The following is a 24,890-nucleotide window of genomic DNA, read 5'->3' as shown; positions in this document are numbered from 1 at the left end:
ATGGCCGCCAACTACAGCGCCCTGGGCCAAGGCGTGGATGACGACATCCAAGACTCGTTGGGCTATCATGATGTCGCCGTGGATGGGTCAGCGAGTAAACAAGTCGAACATCAACAAGGCCCAACATCAACTTTAGAGAATACAACAAGCACAAATACTCCGAGTGTCGAGGTCCAGCAGGCATTATCTCCAGCGCAGTCTCCCAGGTCTCCAGCGTTGTCGCACTCCACCGCCACCGTCAGCACGGCGACGCCAGGAACCATGGCCACGACACCGTCCCCGTCCGCGTTTTTGTCACTGGCCGACCACACCCTTGCTCCGCTGGACGACGAAAAGACGGTTGTTCCTGGCGATCAGGATGGAAATCCTGGGAATCATGAAAATCAACAACTGGGTCTGGAAAGGGATCCTCCAACCCGGCTGTTGAGCCCGGCGGGAATCGTTAGACGCGCCAGCAGCACGAGCAGCATCAGATCGGCCGGGTCCAGCGCTAGCAACACTCCGTTAACCGCTGGAGCTCAGGCCCTCCTTCCACCGCCAGGCGCACCTGCCATCCCGGCACTCGCAGAGTTGGCAGCACGCGGCGCAACCACGGTCAGCTACATGGTCCAATCTTACGAGGCGCTACGAGCAGCCAGGATTGCCGCCGGATACGATCTGGTGCAGGTGTCGTCCAAGGCGAGTGGAGGAGAAGGACCATCACCATCACCATCACCGTCGAGATCCCGATCCTCGTCCATGGTTCATCAGGAAGATAACACCGACACCGACAACAATAACAATAACAATAACAGGGGCCAGGAAAAGTCGGCTGCAGCTAACAAGGACCAATACGACATTAACTATCCCAGTCCCGATAACGAGCGTAACCAAATTCGGCCTGTGCCGCAACCCACAGCCGCCGTCACGACAGGGGATTATTCCTTTTCACCATCAACCCAAGACAACAACCAACACGACGACGTTTCTACCCCTTTAAACAACTTTTCCCTACCTCCGCCACCGTCTGCGGCTGCGACAACAGCCACGGCTATCGCCAACACGACCGTTGTCCGACCAACGCCCGAGAGCCCAAAGAGCCCAAAAACACAGCGATCGCGCAGCTCGACAGTAGCCCTCCAGCAGACTCCGCCGCCGAGAACATCCTCGACCGCCAGCATCCCCCTGAGCCACCCTACACCAGACACTAGCAAGCGATCGCGATCGGGTGCCTACGTCGGTAATATCGCTGCTCTCGAGGCCACCGCCGAACGATTTTCCTTGACCAGTTCAATTGAAGAGGCCATTCGAAACGAACACGACGAACTCAAACGCAGCGACAGTCGCCGATCGGCTATCCTCCAAGCGACTCGCCCGAAGAACAAGTCGCCAACATCAGACGCCGGATCATCCCCCAATCGACCGCGACTATCGACGAGCAGGACCAATTCCATTCGGGCATTGAACTCCGCGGCGCGCTTGGGAGGCTACTCGCCTGGAGGTTATGTTATGATGCCCAACCACTCTTTGTCGGGCGGCGCTCGCTCCGGAAGCAAGTCGGGATCTATTGGAGAGCTATCACCCAAGTCCCCTCCTGTCGAGGGTGCCAGTGCCCAGAACTCCGAGTTGATCCAAGCCGGTAATGGAGAAGAGTTCCCATTTGCTCGCCATGGACCAGGGAAGAGTTCGGTCAGGGAGGCGTCAAAGAGACTTTCTCTTGCACAGATCGCCGAGCTGGACCACCCAATGACCATTACCCAGGACGCCATTGACGAAGCAGACCGTGCTGCAGCCACCGGGGCGGGCCTTCAGGACGACGACGAAGCCATCGCAGCCCGTGCCCATCAGCAAATCGAGCCGCAGTATGCAGACGAGATGGATGACGTGGACCTCAATGGACCAAGCGACCCAGCACGACAGCCAATGCTCGATCACGGATTCTTCGACCAGCCCACTCCCCGGTTACAACTTCACCAACCCGTCGACTACCTGCCCTACGATGCCCATCGGCAATACGACGGTAGGCCACTTACCTCCGAGTCCCGCAACACCTTCCAACAAGCACACGACGCATTCGGTGATTTCGATGGCGTCCACTGCGATCCAGATGTAGATAACTTTGCCGGGCTCCCGCAGCCAGCAGAACCGGCTCCTCAGCCAAGGAAGCGTCGTGAGACATTGCAACCACGACCAAAGTCCTACTTTGACCCTTCCACCGGCCAGGAAATGCTTTACTACCCTGCGCCAGTTCCCGCGATGCTCAACCTGCCGCCCAAGCTGGGTAAGAACACTAACGCTGCTGGTGCCCGGAACATGCGTAGGTCTCAGGTCCTGAGTGTTATGCAGCAGTCATCAGTTTATGATGGAAGCCGAGACAACCTGCCAATGATGGCAGGCGGTGCGGGCGACGCACCACCTCAGCTACCTCAAATTGATGGCTTGCCGTTTGCGGAGGGACCGGCTGAGACAGGCGCATTCCCGGCGCAGCAGCCAGAGCGAGAAATTCGTCGACCGCAACGGTTGACCGAGACTGACAGGCGTAAGTCGCGCGCCACCATGCTCAACGGTCTTCCACCTCAGCTCCGCGCGAGTGCCTTTTTTGACTTGCCGACGGCTACTACTACGCCCCACATCGAGCTGAAGGATGGGTCTGCTACGGCGACTTTGGATACCATTTTGGATGCCTCGGCTACAGCACCCGTCAGCGCGTTTACAGACCACGCTTTCGCTGGAAAGCTGGGCCCCGAGGTGTATGGTGTTGAGAGGAAGAGGATCACGAAGTCGGTCACCGCTGATCAGCTTCCCATGGCTCCCGCTAAGACTCGCAAGAAGCTCGTCAAAAAGAATTCGAGCAGTAATCTGCTTGACGTCAAGGCCAACAAGGATAGTGATGAGGATGAGGGATGGACGAGCGTTGGTCTTGATGCCGATGATGCTGGCCCAAGCAGTCGGCGGCCTGCCGCGACCTCTGGCCAGCACACACCAAACCCCCAGGAGGAGGAAGAGGAGGAGGAATTAGTTGATGGGGAGCCGGTGTTTAACGGCCCGCCCACGACACTTCTCGCCGAGTTGCAGATGCGGAAGCAAAAGAACAAGATGATGATGCGCCCCGCTGCATCCATCAACCCCCACGGCTTACACGCCACTTTGCTCGAACTTAATGCCGTGGCCGAGGTGGAACGCAAGCAACGTATTCAGAAGCGTGTCAACCTTGCTTGGGAAGATCCTACTCAGAACTCTACACCCGAGTCCGAGGATGAAGACGTCCCTCTTGGCATGTTGTACGCGTCCAAGGCCGTGGGCGCCAAGGATCCTCACTCTACCGACATTGCCATCCTCATGAGCGAGGTTAACCGCCCTCTCGGCTTGATGGAGCGTCGTGAACTGGAAGAGAACGAGCCGCTCAGTCAACGCCGCAACAGGCTCAGGGGCAGCGAAAGTCAACCGCACATGTCGCTGAACCAGATGCAGAAGCGCATGTCCCACATGACCCTGACTCCCTTCGGAGGTCCCAACGCCCTCGGCAACCGCTCGCAATCCAGACTGACCCTGCCTTTGCAGCGCGGCTCTGCAAACGGTTCCGGACCTGTATCCGTGGCAGGAGGTCTCGAAGCAGAAGGCAGCGACGCCGAAGGCGAAGGTGAGACCCTCGCGGCTCGCAAGGCCCGTCTAGCTGCAGAGAACCCTCTCCCGCGCACTCGTCCCGTCAGCGCCGGCTTCTCTTCCGAACTCCTCAGCGAACTTGGCTTTGACGGCAACGAAGAGAACCGTCCCACATCCTCATCCAAGGACTCCAAGGGCAAAGCTCCAGCCTCCGACGTCCCCGAAGAAGAAGAGACCCTCGGCCAGCGGCGCAAGAGACTCCAAGCCGAGCGCGAGGCTCGCGAGCGGGAAATGGCCGCTGGTGCCCTCGCAGGCACCATTCCTCAACTCGCCGTTCCCCAAAACCAACTGCGCGACCGCCGTGACTCGGCGACTTTGATCCCCTTCGACCCCAACATGAACAACAGTAATTCCCGCCTCTCCAACATCATCCCCTTCGACCCCAATGCCGCCAACCACGCAAACAACGCCCGTCTCTCCCGCCGCCTTTCCTTGTCAGACGTCCTCAACTCTCACCCCGTCGACTCCGCCCTCGGCAACATCAACCCAGTCGAACAAGAACGTCTCCGCCGCGAAGCCGAAGGTCTCCGTCAACAGCGCGCGCAAGAAGCCAAGATGGCTGCCATCCGCGCGCAGATGCCGCAGCAGCTTGCTCAACCTGCTATCGGCGCGAGGACAGGCGGGTTTATGGGCGGGATGTATAACGGTGGCGGTGTCGGTAACCGTTCTAACCCTGCGCTTGGTCAGGGACTGGGAATCGGGTTCGATCCCAAGGCTAATGCTATTCAGCCCAGAGGACTGCTCGCGCAGCAGCAAGTTATGGAACGGCCGCTGGCTGCGGCCAGGAGGGCTAGTACTATGACTGTTGGTGCGCCTCAGTATGGTGCTGGCGCTGGTGTAAGTGCGCAGTATGGTATGGGTGGTGGTTATATCCAGCCGCCGCAGCAGTATGGTGCTTATGGGCAACCGGTTATGGCTCCCATGCAGATGCAGATGCCGATGGCCATGGGTATGCCAATGGGTGGTGCCGCTGCTTCTAGCTATGGTGCTTATGGCGGCGTGCCGATGCAGTTCCAGACGGGACATGGACAACAGATGATGGGACAGATGCCCATGGGACAGATGATGCCGCTGCCCAGACAGATGGGCATGGGAATGGTACAGCAGCCGGGGCCTGGAGGCGTCGATATGGTTGAGAGGTGGAGGCAGAGTGTTATGCCTTAGAGTCCCATTTTTCTTTTCGTTTTCAGGATCACAGTCCTTTTGGATAACTACATTACACATACATATATCGCATCATATTGGCCTGGTTGGGGAAATGGGCATTGGAAGACAAAACTGTCGCTTCGTGCATATATACATACATACATACATACATTCATACATAGTATATAACTTTTCACCTTGCTGGCTGGCTGTCTCTAGCTGGCTTTGGCTTTCCTTATTGGCTTTTTGCCTTTTTGCCTTTTTTTTTTACCAAAGACCTTTGCTTCTCGGTAACATATCCTAGGAGCTAGCTAGCTGTCATTATTGCATATATTATTTGTTATGTAGTTTAGTTGTAGTGGTAGTGGTCAAGGTGGTTAAACTTGGTGGGTGGAAGGCAAGACATACGAGGAAGCGGAAGAAACGCGGTCATTATTTGCATATAGATAGATGGAAGAGGTTCGAGACACAACGAGCGGAGATGTAAGCGAGGAGAATAAAAGAAGATCACTGAAAATATGTACAAATGTGCTGAGAAGTGGTGCTGCTTGACGTGATACCAAGTGATGTACAAACTGACTGCTTAGCCCCATGAATTTCGAACACATTATGGGGTTACCCAACCATCAACCATACCAGAAGCTCAATCCTCGACAAGTAAACACCCACGAAAAGCATACATCGAGTAATTGTAAAGGAAGACATAAACGTCTTTGGGAAAAAAAAATTTGTGTGTTGAGCGTGAGAAGCGTCAATTGCTGTCTATGTCCATGGGCTTCATTTGGTGGCTTCTCCGTTACTTTCGTAGACTATTGAGAAAGACAGACATCGAGTTGCATTCTCAGAGGAGGGAATCAGGTTTGAAATTGAATGTTGATAAATATTTGTCAGTGTACAGCATCCAGAAGTCTGTGAGAATCATAAAAGTTAATATATACATGTTCTCTTGAATAATTCGACAGCAACATGAACCTTGACATTTTTGTACGTCTAAGTGTTTACTGAAGGGAAACTCTTGAAAACCTACCTACCCAACAAGAGAGTGAATGAACCTAAATTTGAAGTACAATGAGTAGAGTAAGTGATGTGGAAAAACACCGACAAATCTGGCCATGGGCAGTTTTGGGATATGATGATGTTTCTCGGTCTATTCACAGAATAATTACATGTAACGAGTCAAGGACGTTGAGCGTGAGGATCATCAAGTTGTGCGTTTCCTTGTTCTCCTTTGATGGTATGTAACACAGCTTTTACCTACTGTCGAATTTGACTGATGCAAGACATAATAATAGAACACGCACTTGAATACCAACAGAGTGGAACAAAACATGCCAGCGAGACTCCCAGGGTTCCGGAAACAACTAGACAGGACAACGAAAGGCAAGTAAACGTCTTTGGGCAATCTTGACATAATCTCTATTTTACCGAGTAACTGGTTCACCCAATAGTGACACTCAAAGTCCCCATTTTACTAAACCAGAATAAAAACAAAAACAAACACGAAACGATTAATAAACTCCTTAACCCCAAAGGATGCGAAAACCTGTACGGGATATGTGACCCCAGTTTAGGGACAGACAGCAATACACCCACACCCACACCCTGCTTTCTTTCTTTCTTTCACATCATCAACATCACCTCCACATCCCCCTCGCTCTAGCCACATTCAGGCGCCAGCGGTCCACCCGCTTAAGCTTTCCCCCTCCTCTTCCCACTCCCGGAACCGTCTCTGCTGAGGGGTTTCGGCTTGGTACTATTGCTCCTCTTCTCGTGATTGAGGTTGCTCTTGTTGTAGAGGCAGATCTTGGTGAGGTTGCTCTTGTTGAGGTTGTTCTGGCCGAGTTTGCGCTTGTTGTTGAGACTGGGTGGCGGGGGCACGACCGTCCTCTTCCTCGACCTTCTTAGCAGGAGGAGCCTTCATCATCCTCTTTGCTGCGAATTCCGATGACAATGACTTCTTCTCCACCTTGGCTGGCGGTGGCGCCAGGTCCTGGTCCTCCTCTTCCTCAGAGGAATTCTGCTACTTCCTCTTTGCGAATTTCAACGACGTCTTCTGCACCTTGGCTGGTGGCGCCTCCTCCTCATCATCCTCATCATCGTCCTCCTCATCCTCATCACCGCTCTCCTCAACATCATCGTGATCAACCTCGTCCTCGTCAAGACTCTCGGCATCATCAAACTCCTCATCGTCTTCCTCATCCTCATCATCATCATCACCCTCCTCCTCGTCCGACTCGCCATCGGCACCAACATCTATAAGCGCAAAGTCTTCCTCAGCACCGCCGTTAACAGCGGACTTGCTCTCATTGTCCTCATCACCCTCCACGTACACCACACCAGGCTCATCAACATCGTCCTCCTCTTCACTCTCCTCGCCATTCTCCTGCTCTTCCTTGCCACCGCCCTGTTTCATGAACTTCCTCCACCGCATCTGCTGATCCAACATATCCAGCTTTCCCTTGAGCGCCAAAAGCGCAGGCAGTCCACGCGCCCGCTCCTCCAGCACCCGGTTAAGCTCGCCCAGCCTGGCCACGACCTCGGGCTGCGCAACAAGCGACCCGCCGTGCGCGACGAGGGTGGTCTGGATCCACTTCATCAAACCGAAAGCACGACCAGGACGGCGGTGCATGCGAGCCGCGAGCTTGGAGAGCAAGACGCCCGCGAGAGCGGAGTCCATGCGCGTGATGGTGTTGGTGATGATCTTGGGGTCAGAGGTCTGCAGGCACGATTCGAGGAGGTCCGAATCGTCGGTGCGCAGGGCTTGGTTGAGCACGGTGCCGAGCGAGGTGGCGGAGATGGTGGTCTGGCCGTTGGCGCGCTGGACGGTGATAGTCTTGGCCTTGGAGGCATCGGCGGCGGCAGATTCTTGGGCGGCGAGGGCGGAGGCGACGTCGATGGTGGCGTTGCCACGGGCGAGGTCACCGAATGTGGGAGAGGCGTCGTCGTCGTCGTTCTCGGCGTCAGAAGCGGCTTCGTCTTGTTGAGTAGTAGCAGGCTCGGAGGTGTTCTTGGTGGTCTTCTCAACAGTAGCCTCGGCCTCGTTGTCGCTGTTCATGTCTTCATTGTCGGAGTCGGAGTAATGGCTGGAGGAGTCGCTGGAGATCTCAATGGTTTCGGGGGCGGCCTTGGTGGCAGACTTGAGTGCTGGGCCGGTCGAGACGGCCGTCCTTGTCTCGTCGATCTTGGACTTGGTTGCGACTTTGGCACTGGGCTTCACCACAGGCTTGACCAGGGCGAGCGCTTTCCTCTTGGTAGACATGGTTGGTAGTGGTTGTGTGTGTATGTGGATGGGGGTGGTGAGGTTGCCGTGAGGAAGGAAGGAGAGAGCGTCGAGAAGTCGAGGCTTGGATTGTCGCGTGGGAAAGAATCTCTTCCTTTTTCCTTATCGATTGAAAATTATATGGACCTGATAAAGGGTATCTGATGCCGCCAATTGGTCGGATGGATTATGATAAACGGTAGTGTTTATACCACAGCAATGGTAATTCTGTTTCGTCCTTGATAATGCGAGACGCAGAAATGCAAGATATTCGAGTGAATCCGGGAATTCAACTTCAGTTGCAGGGCAGGCTGGAATTGCCTGTTCAAAAGCTGTTCGAAAGCTGCTGCTGCTGCAAAAAAAATTGGGATCGCGGCCAAACTTTTTTTCAAGTGGAAGTCGCTGCAGTCCACCGGGTCCCTGCCACGGTCCCCCACTTTGTTGGAGTACAAGGTATCTTGGAGATTTCTTGGCACTGAATCTGCATAAGTGGTCCGTGCTGCTGCTGTTTCTTGCTCGTGACTTATCATGTGACAAAAGCCGCGACGCACAGTCCATCTGCTACGGTGAGTCAAGATCCTGTGTGGCTGCGTGGCTGTGCGTTACGGGAGCGGATTCCTGCGTGATTAATTTGCCCTTGAGGCTGCACAACACCGTGACGCTGATTGCGGCCAAGAGGGGGTCTGTTTCATTGGCCAGAGCTTCAACAGCACAACAGGAAAGTTTTTGAATCAAACCGTCTCGAACTCACTGTTGCCTTGTTGCTGCCTGTCTCATTCCTTCTAATCAACATCATTCCCCCCGTTGAAAACAGCACTTTCACACTTCAACACTTTCAAACCTCCAAGGATATCGTCGGAACTCACACCTCATCATCATTGCAGAGGGTGTTCCATCTGGTTCGATATGCGTCCTTCTGTCGCGGTGTGAGAGAAATGGAAGGTGAAATCGAGCTGGACACGCGACGGGCTGAACAGCAGCTACCCTTGCACCGAGAGTGGATTATGCCGCATACGGATTGGTCATTGTGGGCTTGTATTGAAGCCAGATCCCGGTCATCGATTTTGCGACCCTGTTGAACTCTCGGGCTTCTTTTTCGAGAAACAAAAACTGTTCGAGACAACGGAAATTCGACGACGAAGGAACGCCCGGAGGCTGCCACTGTGGAAAAGGAAGCGCGACATGGCCCAAAACGACAAGGCTCGCTTGTCCAAATAGCAATGCTACCTAGGTACGATGGGAAAGGGCTCGGCCGGTCTGATTTCGCACCCCCTCCCACGAACTCACCTTCCCGTCTTTTGCTTCTGCACTGCGACTTCCCCTCCGCACTCGCCTTCTCCGCCAAAACAAGAAATTCAAAAGGCATGCACTTGCACGTCAACATGGTCGGCCAAGTTCAACCTCGACAAGCGTTACGATGATCTTGGACCTGTTCATTCTCTTTTTCTTGGCTGCCTCTTCAACATCAGGTTTCATTTCGAGTGCAAAGAACTTCCTTACCTGCGGTCATCAAAATCATCGATCTCTTGGTGTAAGTCGTCGCGTCATTGTCGCGTACCCCGAATCCTGTCAGTCGTGGCATGCCGTTTGCAACCGAGTTGCAGTCGAGTGCAACAAACGTTTCACATATCGGAATGCCCCCCCGTCACAACACCCAGGTTCAGTCCCGTGGTTGTTCAAAGAGTCGGCCGTGGTTGCTACCGCAGGCTCCAATTGTCCAGCGATAAGAAAGATGCCTTTTTTCTTCATCGTCCCGTTGCCGTTGCCGTTTGGTTGTTTCGGTTGCTGCAATTTACTGGGTTCTCTCCGAAGACCTTTGACATCCATACGAAACCGAGGCAGGATGAGGCTGTGTGCTTTGTTGCTTGTCGACATCCATCTTCCTACTTCGCAAGATTTCCTTGACACTCATGACAATTTTCTTCCTTTTCTGAAGCATCAAGGCGACTGAGGACATCAAACCAGTCGTGTCCGGGCTGGCACTTGCACCGATGCAATATTCCCGACGCGAGTCTGTCCGAGCCCAACAAGTGTTGTTTGCGCCAGTGCTTGGACATCTTTGCATCCGAACAGATAACCTGACGAAGGGGGCCGGCGACTCTGTTGAGACGATGGAAAAAGAGAACGGCGCAATGAAGAGGATGAGGACAACTGGCTGATATATGTACCACGATGAAGAGATCAAAAGGCGTCCACGGCTTTCGTGATACGGACGCATGTTCTTGCAACTCCAAGAGTCCCTGGTGTCGATCGCGCACGACCCACAATGCAACAGAGTGGCCAACCAGACGCTCGAAAGCCGCCTCCACTGACCAAGGGAGCCAGTCAGAAGGCGGAGCCACCCGCAGGGCCTCGTTGCTGCTGGGGAGCTCGGACAGCTTTCATAAATAGCGTCGAGCTGCCGACTGGGACTGACATGTGTTCTCACCCCCGAATTTCTGTTAAAAAAGGGAGACTGCGACGCGCAACACAACAAGACACCCCCCCGCTGCCGACCATCCAGCCAATCAGCAACCACGAACAACATAGAAGCCACGACCCCCCCTCACAGGCTGCCTGACTCTGACGCGACGCCAGCCGCTTCTCCCCACTCCCCCTCCCATTGTTTCTTGTGACTTGTACAAGAGAACCTGCGAATCCCTCCGTCCAAAAGTTCCAACCCTTGACTAAAAAATATCTTTTTTGCTGTTGCCCGCCCAACCAGCACAGCCAACCAGCCCAGTCCAGCCACACCTTCAAAATCAGCGGCCTGCATCACTGCACTCCAGCCCTCGACCGTCTGATTTCACGACGTTTTTCCACCCCCGACATCGTCATCGCACACTTTCCAACGCAAGGCTGAAGGCCCACATCCGGATTTGATCTTACTCAGCCTCGAGTCCCCCTGCACTACGCAACTTCGCAAACTCGTGAGTGGTGGCCACCTTTTTATTTTTATTTTCTTTCCCCCTTCTTTTCCGCTTTTCTTCCCCCCTCATCCCCCGATCTGACCCGACCGACCGACGCGTGTGCACGTACCACCACTCGCGCCTCTCGCAACCCCAACCCTCGCGCAACTCCCGACTTTCGAGCGCTCCCACTCCACCTCAATTGTCGTCGTCGCGCGCCGCATCGCGAGCGCCACTATTCGCAGCCGCATTCAGGTCGCAATTGCGTGCACTTGCGGCGGTTTACCAGCTGTTGTCGTGTCACACACAACACTGCACTGCATCCACAACTGCACTCGTGCGATAGCACCACAACATCCATTTGATAAACTTATATACCAACTCTGGCTACCGAATCAACTACTTTTGCATCAAAGTGCACGGCGTTCGCTGACACGATTTCTTCAGTTGTTTTGATGCCCCAAATCCTTGCTTAGATACCCCCCCTTTTCAGTTGCGCGCACCACACAGACTCAAAGCATATCCACGTGGATATCCTTTCATCTCGTCTTCTAGCTCTCTTTTCAATCTTACTGTATGGCAGTTATGACAAGCCAACAAGCTGACGGTGTCGCGGGTCTCCCCGAGAAGCCCGTCGTCACCATGGCTACTGAGGCTTCTTCTACTACCACTCCAGATGCGCCTGTAGCGGAGGCGCCCAAGAGTGATGCTGCTGCTGCTGCTCCTGCTACTGCTGATGCTGTTGCGGCACCAACCCCTGATGCGCCAGTGAAGGATGTTGCAAACGGTGATCAAAAAGAAACAGAAGTGAATGGGTGAGTTACATTACCTGCCAGTTACCTTACTGTACCTACCGATCTTGTCTCAGATCCCTTTCACCTGAAGATGACGCATTCACTTGCGCCGCTTCGCCACCCATCAAACCTTATATCCCGCCAACCCCTCCAAACCTGAACCTTGAACGCTAATTTCTTCCCGTAGTCACGACGAAGAGGTCTCCCCTAAAACTCTCGTGCCAGAAACCAAAACCGATAGTCTCCCCACTCCTAAAGACGAACCTTTGGAAGAAGCACAGGCCACTCCAGCAAAGAAGGAAGGAGACGCCCCCAAAGCAGAAGAGTCAAAGGAAGGTGAGGCGAAGAGTGACGAGAAGGCCCAAAAAGAGGAAGAAAAGCCCGCTCCAGTAGAAGAGGAAAAGAAGGCCGAGGAACCAGCAGAGCCAGAGGAGGAAAAGGTCGAGGGCGACAAGATGGAGATTGATGCGCCAGAGCCACCGGCGGGTGATGCGCCCAAGGAGTCGATTGCATCGCCTGCAGAGGACAAGGCTCCTGAACCGGCCGCCGAAGAACAGAGCAAGGAAGAGAAGCCTGCTGCTGCCGAGGAGGCCAAGGAGGACAAGCCTGCCGAACCAAAAGCTGACGTAGCCACGGAAGCGAAAGCGGATGAAGCCAAGGAACAGAAAGCAGACGAAGCGAAGGATGTGGCCCCTGCTCCTTCCGCAACTGAAACCCCCACCACTGAGCCCGCGCCAAAACCTCCCGCGTCTCCTGCAAAACAACAAGAAGACGTGGAGATGACTGATGCGCCTGCGACCGTTGAGGAGCCCGCCAAAACAGAAGAGTCGAAGCCCGCCGAGGCGACACCCACAGCGACTCAACAGGAGACGCAAGACACTACTGTCAGTGACGTACCGCCCCCCACACCAGCTGGCGAAGAGGCGAAGGAGGACAAGGACGCGCCTCAGCCATCCCCTGCCGCTCCCGTTACCGCAGACACGAGCATGTCGGACGCGCCCCCGTCATCATCCAAGCCCTACAGGGAGCGCGAGGAAGACAGCGAAGATGAGCCCGTCGCCAAACGCGCAAAGGTGTCCCCTGCCGCAGACCAGGCCAGCGTTAAGAGCGAGGCCAAGAGAGAGGACAAGATGGACGTCGACAGTAAGCCAGCCGCGTCATCTGCATCCACTCCGGCCCCCGCCAGGAACGAACCCAAGTCGCTGGCGGATGACTCGATCAACCACTTGCCCATCTCGGACTACATGAACCGCCAGATTCGTATGGTGTTGGCTGGCGTCAAGAAGACCAAAGCGGGCTATCACTTCCGTCTCCCCGTGTCCGAGCTCTGGCCTGGCCTGTGGAATGAGTACTCGGCCAAGGTTAAGGACCCGGTCGACATTCAGACCATGGAGAGGCGGCTCCGCGGGACCCTGACTAAGTATCAGACCCTAGGAGACTTTAAGCGTGATCTGGACAAGCTGGTGCAAAACTCCATCACCTTCAACGGCGAGTTTCACGACGTTACTGGTGCGGCTCGGTCGTGTCGCGATACTATCTTGTCTCGACTAGGTACTTGCCCAGCATTTGAGCCGTCGAGGCCCGAGAAGAAGGACGTTGCGAAGCAGCACACGACCCGTCATGCGGAACCGAGATCGGCTACTCACCACTCTTCTCCCCCGGCGCATCTTCCCCAGCGCCCTCAACAGCCTCGCGTCAACACCGCGGCGGTGCCCACCCCCTCGTCCTCAAAGCCCATCGAGTCTCCTGCTTTCGCCATCCCTGCCAACAACAATGGCATGCCCCTCATCCGTCGGGATTCCACCAAGCCTGACAGCCGTGCCAAGCGCCCCGTGAAGCCTACTCATTCCAAGGACCTTGTCTATGACACTAAGCGCAAGAAGAAGCTCAGCCCTGAACTCCGTTTCTGCGAAGAGGTGCTCACTGAACTCCGCAAGCAGAGATATTACGAGTTCAACGAGGCCTTCCAGAAGCCTGTCGACCCTGTTGCCCTTAACATCCCCACCTACCACAAGATCATCAAGAAGCCGATGGACTTGTCGACGATGCAGAGCAAGCTCAACGCGGGCGACTACGCCAACTCCAAGGAGTTTGAGCGCGACTTTGACCTTATCATCAAGAACTGTAGGCTTTTCAACGGCGAGCAGCATATTGTATATGACCAGGCCCTGCGACTGCAAAGTCTTTACCGCCGTGAAATGTCTAAGAAAGACGAGTGGTTGGCTAAGCATGCTCCTCCTCCTGCGGCTCATCATTCATCGAACACTAGTCCTAGGATGAAGGACGAGTCAGACTGGGACGAGCCCGAATCTGAAGGTGAGCCAGAGGTGGATGAGGAGCTTAAGGGGGCCCAACAACGTCTGGCGAGCTACATGAAGCGTTTGGAGGAGGAGCAGAAGAAGATCAACGACATCATGCTCGAGATGAACCCTAACATGGCTGACGTTGAGATCGCTCAGTCTGTCGTCGCCATGCTTCAGAAGCAGATCATCACTGAGAGGTCTAAGATCGCCTCCATGCAGCCGACGAAGAAGGCTGCGCCTGCGAAGCCGCACCATGCCAAGCCTGCGGCCAGCAAGCCCAAGAAGGCCATGCCGTCCGGTGGCAGCAGCTCTCACCACACTGGTGGTGGCAATGTTGCCAAGAAGACTGGCGGTGGCCATTCGAGCATGGGCGGTGGTCATGGAGGCGGTATGGGAGGTATGCCCAAGAAGGCGGCGGCTCGGAAGCCCGCACCCAAGCGCAAGATGGGCACGGTCGAGAAGGAGGTTATTGCGGCCGGTATTGCTGAGCTGGAAGGCTCCCAACTTGAACGTGCCATTCAGATTATCAAGGATGACACCGGCACGGGCGAGAACGACTCGGGCGAATTGGAGTTGGATATAGACCAGCTGTCCCAAGAAGCCCTGACTCAGCTCTATGATCTTGCCATCAAGGCGTTCCCCCACCTGCAAAGGGAAAAGGAACGCACCATGGCGGCCCAGGCGGCGCCTCCTCCCCCACCTGCCCCGCAAAGGTCTAAACCGGTACAGAAGACTAAGAAGAACAAGCCGATGAGCAAGATGGAACAGGAGCGCAGACTCCAACAGTTGAACGAGCTTCGCGCCCAGGCCGGCCGCCAAGGCTCCGGTAGTCAAGAGCCTATGGAGTCGATCGAGGGTACGGGAAGGGCTTCTGTTGATCCTGCTCCGCAGCACCATCGCGAGGAAGACAGCGAGGATGAGGAGAGCTCCGAGGAGGAGTAAGAGGGTTCGTCGCGTCCACTTGGTCTGCTTGCCCTCTACCTCCAGTCCCACTCAGATGAGGTCCGTCCGATGTGCTATTCTTCTTGCTCGACTCGACATCCATACTTTATGGATAACATGTATGTGCCATCATGCCATGCTCTCTCGCCTATCTTACTTCAGCTTGTTCAGGCAGACATTTTCTCTGGGTGGGCACTACTTACCTCATGGCTTGCCGACGATTTGCGTGGCTTTTCCAAGTTTAAAGGGCAACATTGAGACCTATACCTCGATATTTTGACCGTTCGGGTTTGGCACCCCGTGTGAGTCATCATCGTCTCTCTTTCGCTCTCCCTTTCCATAGCAAAATCAGTTAGTATCGTATTTTACCAGCGGCCGCCGCATTTGTGTGTGTGTGTCCGCTTGGAACTAGCAAAGAATAGTGGCAGCTTGTGGTTTATCGTTCGTCTCTCCGTTGGGGATACAGAGAGGACGAATGAACCAATAGCGCTAGCCCACTTGTTCTTTGCTTCGCTTGCTTTTTTCCAAACTCATAACAACAACATGAGGTAGCGGATGATGAGAATGATGATGGAAGATGGAAGGAAGGCGTTGCCTGGGGCAAAAAAACAAAGATAAAATAATAGGAGGAATTTGCAAGGAAACGGAGTTTTTTCTGCTGCGTTATGCGTGTTTGCTTGCTTGGTGATGATGATGATGGGCATGATTCGCGATGAGGTTGCTTTTTCTGACTGTCGGTCTTTTGCTTTGCTTCGCGCCTTGCGCTTTTAGCAAGATGGACGAGATGGGAATTGAGAATGCATGATGGATGACTTGGGGAGTTATGGTAGTAGGTTAGACAATGGGATGATTCTTACTTACCTCGTGAATTGGACTCGAGATTTCGGTGTCTGTCGGTGATCGTGACTCATGAGTTGTTGACCATTATTTGTGTGTTGGCTCTCGCTTCGCATGCTGGCTTTCCAAAAGATATCACCTTGGTGATATCGTTGACAGTGTCTTCGCTGCAGTGCTTCTTAGATTATGTTCGCGATAGGACTCGAGCTCCCGATGGTTTTTGTCGCTGATCGTGACTCAGGATGCCGTTAGTCATGGTGGTGTAGGAATGTGACGTGGATCATAACGTCGATGTCGTTGATGGATATCGCTGCCAGCCATGTGTCGATCGACACTCGCCCTCATTGCCGTCGCTTGAGGCTCGTTCCGTTCTTCTCGTCTCGGGCTCGGGTCGTACGTATCTCTTGAACGCCAAAAATACTTCCGGTTCAGAAATAGCTGGCGCAAAAGGTCATGGCATGGTCTTCCTAAAAGCTTTTCATCGGCTTCAAACCTTTTCGTCTTTTCGCCTCCGACTAGCCAAGCCACTCGGTGGATTCGGTCAGATAAGGGCGAAGAGCAGGTGGACCATGACGACTTCGAGCCATGTGCGCTTGTGGATCAGCTGCCCTGACTAGGGATGTCCGGCTACATGAGGATCGATGTTTGATATCCGAGTATGATGTTTCGGCCGCCTGGTCGGCGATGACGGCAAGGTCGGGTAGCAACAGAGAGGGTTGCTTTAGCTTCGAGGCGGTGAAATACCTGTGAATAAGTAGCGCGGGCGTGTGACGGGTTGTCTTCCTTGTCTTGATATGATGTTGGGTTGTGAAACGTAAACGACGTTGGCGACGACTGGTTGTAGGCGGCTTTGTGTTTCGGCCTTGTAGAACCGTCGGGTCTAGAGTAGGAGTCTCAAGGCGGAAGACGTCGAACTTGGACTCAATTGTCCATCTTGACTGATCTTTGTGTCTTGGGCTGTGACTAACTCCCATGTTCTGAGGTGAGCTGGCGAAGAGGGCTATGGTTGGGATGAATTATAGCATGGGGCGGGGAGTCGTGGGTGACTCGTGGAAGACTTGTGGGCCACACGCCCTGGGGTAACGAGGGGAGCAGTGGGTTGGTTGCAGGAACCCCGCTGTATTAACAGCGGCTCGTGACAGTGACGTCCGGATACTTGCCAGGCCTCTGACGAGCGCCATTTGCGCCAACGAGGGTTGTGGGATGTCAAACCACTCCGTGTAATTTTGTGATTGTGTCTTTGGCGGCTTTGTGCCCTAGCGAAAGCGTAATTCCGAAGTGTCGAAGATATCTTGTCATTCGAGGGACAGCGACCCGAGGCGCCCATACCTTTAAGAGGAGCGGACAAAACCAGAGGCAGGGCGATCATTGGGATATCCTCCGTCTCAGGACATGATGTCATCTCGATAGGCATCGACGGTCAAACCCTGCTAGGAGAGCTTCGATGTCAGCTTCTTTTATTTTATCATGCGCATTTGAACAATGAGGTGTCGTCAGGATACTCACCGTCGCTCTTGCTCCAGACCGGTACTTGTCATCAGGACGGCCATCGAGGTTCTTGCGCAGAACGGAGAAGCTGTCGAGGCAATAGCAGAATTGAGGAACAGTAATGATAGGAATTAATGGTTTCAAACCAATGAAGAATCAATTTATGGGTAACAGAGTCAAAAAGGTTTCCTGTTGCCAAAACGAGGGAGGATGGATTGTTGGTTGTTTTGTGGTTCGTTGTTGGTCGGTTGGCGGCGAATCCAGTCTGTGTTTTGGGTTGGTTTTGGGGTTTTGCGGGGGTGCCAGCGGCGGGAGGAAGGCGGCACCGTAACGCTTTCAGCCTTCAGCGGAGGGGTGGCCAGCCCACAGCGCAATCGACCGAGTTTGTGGTAGGTTTTAGGGCTTCACAAGGAACTTATCACCCACCACCTGGGCTGTTTAAGTGGAATATATGGGCCGACTGTCTTGTCACACCATGATCACCAAACCTTCATTACCCTCGCAACCCATTCTTCAGACCACCGCTTAAGGAAGCCATTCACCTGTTCTGCCACAGTTCAGATGGATACCTCGCGGACAATGAGCTGGGCTCGAGTCCCATTGTTTGTTCAGTTGCCCGACTCGGGATATCAAAAAGACGCTGAGTGCCTTCACTGGCCATCTCGGCATCCATCTCGTGGAACTGTCGTGGGAAGGCCCAGGGCATCGCTCACGATCACACCAGCCACCTGATGTCTTGACCACTGACTATGGGCATTTTTTAAACTTACCTAGGTATACTGACCTTGGTGATAATGGTGGCCACGTTGACGGAGACGATGATGGCCTTCGGCACATTGTGCGGCTCTCGATGGACTCTGGACGGCAATATGCATCATTACAGGCAAATTGTACAATGCATGGGATATTCAACATCTATGACGGCATTGTTCCACCGTCAATGTCGTTCTTGGTGACATAAAGGGAAAGTAGCTGGTTTGCTGTTTCCATGTTTACGTTCTTCGTCAAGTAACCGGACAGATACAAGACTCGTCGACCACCATTGTACTCGACATCAACGTGGTCGACACGGCTTCATCTTCCTCCGAACAGCTAACTACCAACGTAGACCATATAGATCACATACAAACAGACAGTCAAACAGTATCTCCATTACCACCATGCTTGGCAAGATCCTCCTCACCATCGATTCTCTCTTCCTCCTCTTCGCTACCCCGGCGGCCGACTACAGCGAAACCCACATCTTTAACCCGGCCTGGAAGCCCCATGCAAAGTATGTACCCTTCCCATCGGTTATCGTACAATGTTGAGTCCCGTACTAAAGCAGCCTCGGCAGGTTTCACTGTGGCCAGACTATCACCATCTCCGTCGTCATGGGTCTGGCTACCCTCTTCTACACCTGGTTTCCTTCCGGCCGTATTTCAAAATCAGGTCCGGTCCCCATACCAGCCATACTGGCCGAGAGACGTGAGCGGATGAAGGAATCTTTCCGAACGGCTGGGTTCCTCGGAAGTGTCTACTGGTTGGCAGGTGTGGCAGCAATCCTGTATCCCAACACTGCAGGAACCGATCCTGAGTTCGGCAAGATCACCGACTTTCCTCAGGGAAAGCTGTTCCCGACATTGGCTGCTTTAGCCATCTTGGGGGCATGGCTCGAGACGAGGCGTCTTAACAGGCTCCAGGCGTGAGTGGAAGATGAACACTGCGAGGCTGAAGACTTGGGAAACAGAGGGTGACGAAGCCCGCGTTTCAGGTCTCCTGATGGAAAACAGATTCAGTATGGCACTGCGTCTAGCCGGCTGCTGTGCATACATGGTGCTCTCATCCATGCGGAGATCACTTACGTGGCCTTCACCCTGGCGAACGAGACATGACGCGTCCGGGCGGCGCCGGTGTGGCTTTGAAGGGGGTTCGGAAATAGGAGGGCCACGGGGGTATGGATCCGCTCTCGAATAGTCCATTTACGGAAACTTGACTCGTGCTTGGGACGGTGCGTTGTATGTGCCTACTTTTACTCAGATTCTCGCCGGTAACATTCGATTCGTCATGAATGCATTTTCCATTCTCTCTGGCTTGTTCTTTCTCGAACGACTAAACCACAGCGGAGTTCATCACCGCTAGCCCCCGGATCTATGCCTATTTTCAGGCCCTTGGCAACCGTTGAAGCCCCGTTAGTTACCCCTGAAGTTCCGTCTTGGCAGCGACTGGGCACCGGCCTTTCCCCCGGAGCACTGATCCAGACCCGGACCTTTACGTCACAGACACTCTGATCTCACGGTCGTTTCAACCCAACTCTCAGGGCAGGTACCGAGTGAGTCGTCCCATTCAAGGCTAGACTTGAGCGGAACACGCTTAACATCTCCAGCAGAACTCCATCTGATTGTCTACTTCCCAACAACTTACCCCTCCGGCACCTCTCGTTCTGGATCGAAGATCAACAGCATCTCTCTTGTCGCACTATACCCCAAGCTGGTCCCTCGTATTGACATCACCATCGCTCTCTGTGTCTGGTTGCGCCATTCATACCTATCAACTACTCTTGCGTCAAGTCCACTGTATACAATAGCGCACCACGACTGCGACTCCTCGAGGACACTCTGCAATCACTTCTCCGTCAACCCAAATCGCCCATTAACGGCATGGTCCTTCATGGCCAGCCCACCGGCACAATGAAGCCATGCGACTTTCACACGTTCGTATCCTTCTTTTCGGCGCGAATGTTGCACAGAGGACCGAGAGTCCTACTGCAACTCATCATCGGTTCAACCATGATCTTCGCCACTTTACTCGTCATTAGACGGGGTTTTGGCGAGGACTTATCTTCAACCGATCTCTTCCGATGGTCTGAGAACAAAAGCGAAGATATGAAGGACGAAAATGTACATTACGAGTTCCAGTCGCAACAATACCCCAGCGGACTGCGAGTGGTCGTCTTTGGAGAGGACGATGTAGCGACTCCCGCTTGGACACGGGGAGAGAAGGAGATGCGGTCTCCCGGTTGGACGGAAGTTATGTGTCGGGAGGTTAGTCTGTTATCAACTCCTGGTGTGACTGTTGTTGCGTGCTAACTTAACCTTTCCAGCTAAAATGCTCCCACTACCTCTCCTTCATACCTCCTAACATCCACCCGCCGGCCCATTCCCTCATCTCGAACGATATCTACGTTGAAGCCGTCAGACAGACGATCAAGAACACGACAAAACTGAAGAAGACCCAAGGTCCAGGCTACGATTACACCTTTCAACCTCGACTGTTCCCCGTATCCAAAGCGTTGCCGGACCTGAGCGCCCAAATAACAACCTTCCTCGAGTTACAAAACTCAACTACCTTTCCCAAAGCAAATGAAACGCTCTGGGTCTTCAACTTCGGCCAATGGGATATCTGGTCCCTAGCCACTCTCCCCGTCGCTACCGGAAAGGCCGTCATTGACCAGCTAACCGACCACGTCATCGAGCAAATAGAGCGTCTTTACGAGAGCACTCTACAGAATAACACGACGGTTATCTTGTCCAGCAACCCTAAACTTCTCCCGCGCAAGACCAAGACCAAGACCGGCCCAATGAAGATCATCGACCCCGAAGTTTATAAAGCCAAGTCCACCGCTGCAGCTGGCGTGGCTGTCTCCAACTTGGCAAAAGCAAAGACAGCCAAAGCTAAGCCTGATACCTTCCGCGTATTCTTCCCTGCGCTGTTCGACATCTCCATGACGCCCGGCTGGAGCTCCAACCGTCCGGAAACTCCAGCTCCGCATTCGAAAGCCGAGCAGATGCGCAATGCCGCGAAGCTGACCGAGACGTGGAACCAGGTTATGGGTGATAAACTGTACATTTGGGCGGAGAGGTCGGATGATATCGGGTTGGAGGATCTCTACCTTAACCCTGACGCGGACACAAATGAAGTCGGGACACTTGATGGTAGGAGTGCAAGCGTAAACAGTGTCGGGAAGCGAAACCCTACAGGTCAGCGGAAGAAGGCAAGCCAGGAAGCGGGGAAAATCGTCAACCAGAGCCGAAAAACGAAGCCCAAACAGCCGAAGCCCCCCATCCGTGACTTCATAACCTACGACATGGTCAGCTACCTCACTTCGGCCCTGATAGAAGGGCAACTGCGCAGCTCTGGGCTCAGCGATGGGAATGGACTGGGGCAGAAGCCGATGAGTAAATGGTATAAGCAGGTGTGGGAACCTTGTGTTAAGCCGGTTAGGTCCGAAGATGAGATGGTGATGGATTTGGAGGAGGAGGGTGTTTTGCAGCTGTCGAGTTCAAATTCGTCGGAGACTACGGAGGAAAGTCGGGTTGGTCAGGGTGTGAAGGCTGGTGCTGCTGCTGGTGGTGGTGGTGGTGCTCGTGATCAGAAAAAGGCAGCTGGTCAGGGTAAGGCAGCTGGTCAGGATCAGGGTCAAGGTAGTGGTAACGCAGCTGGTCATAACAAATCAGGTGGTCAAGGCAAGGCAGCATGGGTAGGAGCAGGCAAGAGGATCAAGAGAAATGTAGAGGCTGAGAAGGGGGAAGAGACAGTGACGGTCTGTAACTTCCCGGATGATTACCTTTTCTATACCCCTTTTACTTTGGGGGGAAGAGCCATTAGGGAGATTGCAAAGGAGGCGGTGGACAAGGTAAGGAGGGGAGAATCGTTTAGGCAGATGGAGGGGACGGAGGAGGGGCTTTGGGCTGGTGTGACAGGCCATATCTAAGTAAATGTGTCGGTTCGTCAGATTGAAAACGATGGACTATTGCAAGACGTTGCTGTAGGCTAATCCATAATCCTGTTTTTGTTTTGTTTTTGTTTTGTTTTTGACAAGCCTCGTTTTCGTTGCAAGATGTTGTTGATATTGATATTACAGTCATGGTGCCGTTAAACCCGGACAATCACCGACCACCGACCAACAAGCCATTGGCCAAGACCGATGGCGTCGTCGGCGTGGCTTAGGATGCCCGACCAACCGGACCGACCAACCGATTCGGGGAGAGACCCAGGGTTCGACGAATGGCGTCATATGAAGGATTTCGCCGATATCTAGGGTTAGCAGTGGTGAAAATGGTGATTGCCGGTTCGGCTCCGAGCGGAGTAAGAAATATCCAGATGTGATTTTCAACGACGACGTTGAGTCAACCTTAGATTCAGCCTTGTTTGACTTGGATATATACCTCGTTGTCGATGTTGCTACACGGACTATGAGTAGACTTCAGTTCTGCTTCATCATATTTCTGTATCACATTGTTGAGTCGACACAGATTACTTCCTCTTCTGGCTTTCGGTGCATCGCGACATCCATCTCTTCAGTCGTCACTTCATCCACCTGGGTCACGCGACCAAGCCGGGTACGACACCCAAACATAACATCAACATTACCTCAACGTCAACAATCAACAACATCAACAACTCACCGTGTCACCACCGCCACCCTCAACAAGCATCCCAAAGCCTCCAACCAATTTCAAAAAAAAAAAAAAAAAAAAAAAAAAAAAAAAAAAAGACAAACCCTTCACCATGCCACCGCCAGACGACCCCTCCACTTCCCGCCTTTCCTCTCCATATAGAGGTACCGAAATGACAACCCGCAACCAACGTCTACTCGCCCTAACAGGCCTCCCCTCCCTGCTCTCCACACCCCACGATGCCCTCCTGATAATCCTCAACCGAACAACCCGCATGCTCTCCTACGGCGCCTCCTCTCTCATCCTCGCCCTCTTTTTTTCCAGCCTCAATTTCTCCGACAGCCAAATTGGTCTTTTCATGACTCTCACCTTGTTAGGGGACGTAGTTCTGTCTTTGTTGCTCACACTGGTTGCGGACCGTTTGGGTCGACGGAGGACGTTACTTATCGGGGCGGTGATGATGATCTGCTCGGGGATAGTCTTTGCGACATGCGAGAATTACTTTGTTCTCCTAGGCGCGGCCGTGGTCGGGGTTATTTCTGCAACGGGCGGCGACTTTGGGCCGTTTCGCGCGATTGAGGAGTCAATGGTTAGTGAGTTAACCAGACCGGAGACCAGGGCCGAGGTGTTGGGGTGGTATGTTGCTATGAGCAGTGCCGGCAGCTGCGCGGGCACGGCGGTGGCGGGACGTGTGGTGCAGTTTTTGATGGAACGAAGAGGGTGGGAGGGAAAGCAGGCGTATCATGCGGTTTTTTGGGGGTATGTGGCTATGGGCGTTGTGAACGTTTTGGGGGTTTGGGGGATGAGCGAGAAGTGTGAACTTGGTGGTAGACGGGGGAACAAAATGGGAGGGCAAGGGAGGGGGTTGAGGGAACCGGTGCAGGTGTTGGAGCCGGAGACGGATGCGACGAGGGAGACTGAGCCTTTGCTTGCGGCAGCTGTGGAGGCTGGGTCGTCGCGAGCTGCTGTGGAGAGAGAGGAAAGTGAGGAGGAAGAGGAACCAAAGAAGCAGCAAAAGGGTTGGTACAAGGTGGAGATTTCAAAATCGGCACTTTCAGTCATGCTCGTCCTCTGGGTGTTGTTAATGGTCGACTGTGTCGCCGACGGCATGGTCTCCATGTCCCTAACGACCTACTACATGGACCAAAAATTCCACTTACCCAAGTCGACCCTCGGCGATTTCTTATCAGTCGCTTACTTCCTCGCCGCGCTCTCATCCGTCTTCGCGGGCCCCATGGCACGACACATCGGTCTTGTCAACACCATGGTCTTCACGCACATCCCTTCTTCAGCCGCGGTGTTGCTCTTTCCTTTGCCCAAGAGCGTCACGGCGACGTTTGCGCTCCTGCTGGTTAGGGTTGGCTTGAATAACATGGATCAAGCGCCGAGGGCGGCGTTGATTGCTGCGGTTGTTAAGCCCGAGGAGAGGACAGCGGTGATGGGAATTACCGGCACGCTGAGGACGTTGGCGTCGACGATGGGACCGAGTATCACGGGCGTGTTGGCTGATGGGGGAAGGTTCTGGGTGGCGTTTGTGGTGGCGGGTGCGTTGAGGTTGACGTATGATTTGGGGATTTTTACCATGTTTATTAACATTAAGTTGAATAAGCATGAGGAGGTGGAGGGGGAGGAGCGGGTTGCGAGGGATGAGGATGAGGAGGATGAGGTTGAACGGAGGAGAGTGTGATATACATGGCTTTCTGAATGTGACAGGGCATTCTGACGGCATAGAAACTTGAATAACCCGAGGAGGGTTGAACAGCATTTAGACTATCCAGAAATTCAGCCCTTGTAGTAGGGATTATATGTATTACTTCCTCTGTGGGTTGTTCCGTGGCAAGCTGGTGGGATGGCGTAACGGATAAAGGGATAAGTTTCACATACGCTGTCCTTTCCACCAACCCAACCCAACCCAAACCCCCTCCCCCCGGGCCCCCGGCTCCCATTCTCGTACACGTTACGACCTCAAACCCGGAGAGTTGTAACTCTACTTTTTCTTTTTTTCTCTTTATTCTTATTTTTTTTTGGCACATTCTTAGGGCGTTATAGTCAGTCAGTGTTATATGCGCTCGATCACTGGCGAGTTTGCTTGCAAATTGCGCGACAGGATCAAACAGGTATGTATGGGCTGACACGACCGCGGTTGAATGAAGGCCGTCGTGACTGTTGAAGTTGCCTGGGAATAACAGTAAAGCAATACCTAGGTCTAGCTA

At 53.7% G+C, this 24,890-nt stretch overlaps 6 protein-coding genes across 6 annotated transcripts; 5 read left to right on the top strand and 1 right to left on the bottom strand.

Moving 5' to 3' along the window:
* On the top strand, positions 1–4,888 carry SMAC4_08130 (uncharacterized protein; the record flags this gene model as incomplete). The annotated part of the gene is made up of 1 exon (XM_003344149.2): positions 1–4,888. One exon carries the CDS (start codon positions 1–3, stop codon positions 4,804–4,806), a length of 4,806 nt encoding a protein of 1,601 aa, XP_003344197.1. The 3' UTR covers positions 4,807–4,888.
* Positions 4,889–6,000: 1,112 nt separating this feature from the next.
* SMAC4_08131 (uncharacterized protein) lies at positions 6,001–8,451 on the bottom strand. Its single transcript, XM_066090751.1, has one exon. The coding sequence runs from the start codon at positions 8,045–8,047 to the stop codon at positions 6,809–6,811; it is 1,239 nt and encodes a 412-aa protein (XP_065947297.1). The 5' UTR covers positions 8,048–8,451; the 3' UTR covers positions 6,001–6,808.
* Positions 8,452–10,645: 2,194 nt separating this feature from the next.
* On the top strand, positions 10,646–15,974 carry SMAC4_08133 (uncharacterized protein). The gene is made up of 3 exons (XM_003344151.3): positions 10,646–10,956; positions 11,383–11,750; positions 11,917–15,974. The coding sequence occupies exons 2-3, from the start codon at positions 11,512–11,514 to the stop codon at positions 14,972–14,974; spliced, it is 3,297 nt and encodes a 1,098-aa protein (XP_003344199.3). The 5' UTR covers positions 10,646–10,956; positions 11,383–11,511; the 3' UTR covers positions 14,975–15,974.
* Positions 15,975–18,459: 2,485 nt separating this feature from the next.
* SMAC4_08134 (uncharacterized protein) lies at positions 18,460–19,367 on the top strand (the record flags this gene model as incomplete). Its single annotated transcript, XM_003344153.2, has 2 exons — positions 18,460–18,572; positions 18,636–19,367. The coding sequence occupies 2 exons, from the start codon at positions 18,460–18,462 to the stop codon at positions 18,985–18,987; spliced, it is 465 nt and encodes a 154-aa protein (XP_003344201.1). The 3' UTR covers positions 18,988–19,367.
* A 601-nt stretch (positions 19,368–19,968) lies between these two features.
* SMAC4_08135 (uncharacterized protein) lies at positions 19,969–21,992 on the top strand (the record flags this gene model as incomplete). Its single annotated transcript, XM_066090752.1, has 2 exons — positions 19,969–20,322; positions 20,382–21,992. 2 exons carry the CDS (start codon positions 19,969–19,971, stop codon positions 21,990–21,992), a joined length of 1,965 nt encoding a protein of 654 aa, XP_065947296.1.
* Positions 21,993–22,789: 797 nt separating this feature from the next.
* On the top strand, positions 22,790–24,473 carry SMAC4_08136 (uncharacterized protein; the record flags this gene model as incomplete). The annotated part of the gene is made up of 1 exon (XM_003344155.2): positions 22,790–24,473. One exon carries the CDS (start codon positions 22,790–22,792, stop codon positions 24,362–24,364), a length of 1,575 nt encoding a protein of 524 aa, XP_003344203.1. The 3' UTR covers positions 24,365–24,473.
* Between the last annotated feature and the right edge of the window lie 417 nt (positions 24,474–24,890).

The sequence above is a fragment of the Sordaria macrospora genome, chromosome 5 (genome assembly GCF_033870435.1).
Source record: "Sordaria macrospora chromosome 5, complete sequence".
In the NCBI taxonomy this organism is placed as follows: Eukaryota; Fungi; Ascomycota; class Sordariomycetes; order Sordariales; family Sordariaceae; genus Sordaria; species Sordaria macrospora.
The sequence above is the reverse complement of the archived record's forward strand: the minus strand, read 5'-3'. Positions and strand labels throughout refer to the sequence as shown.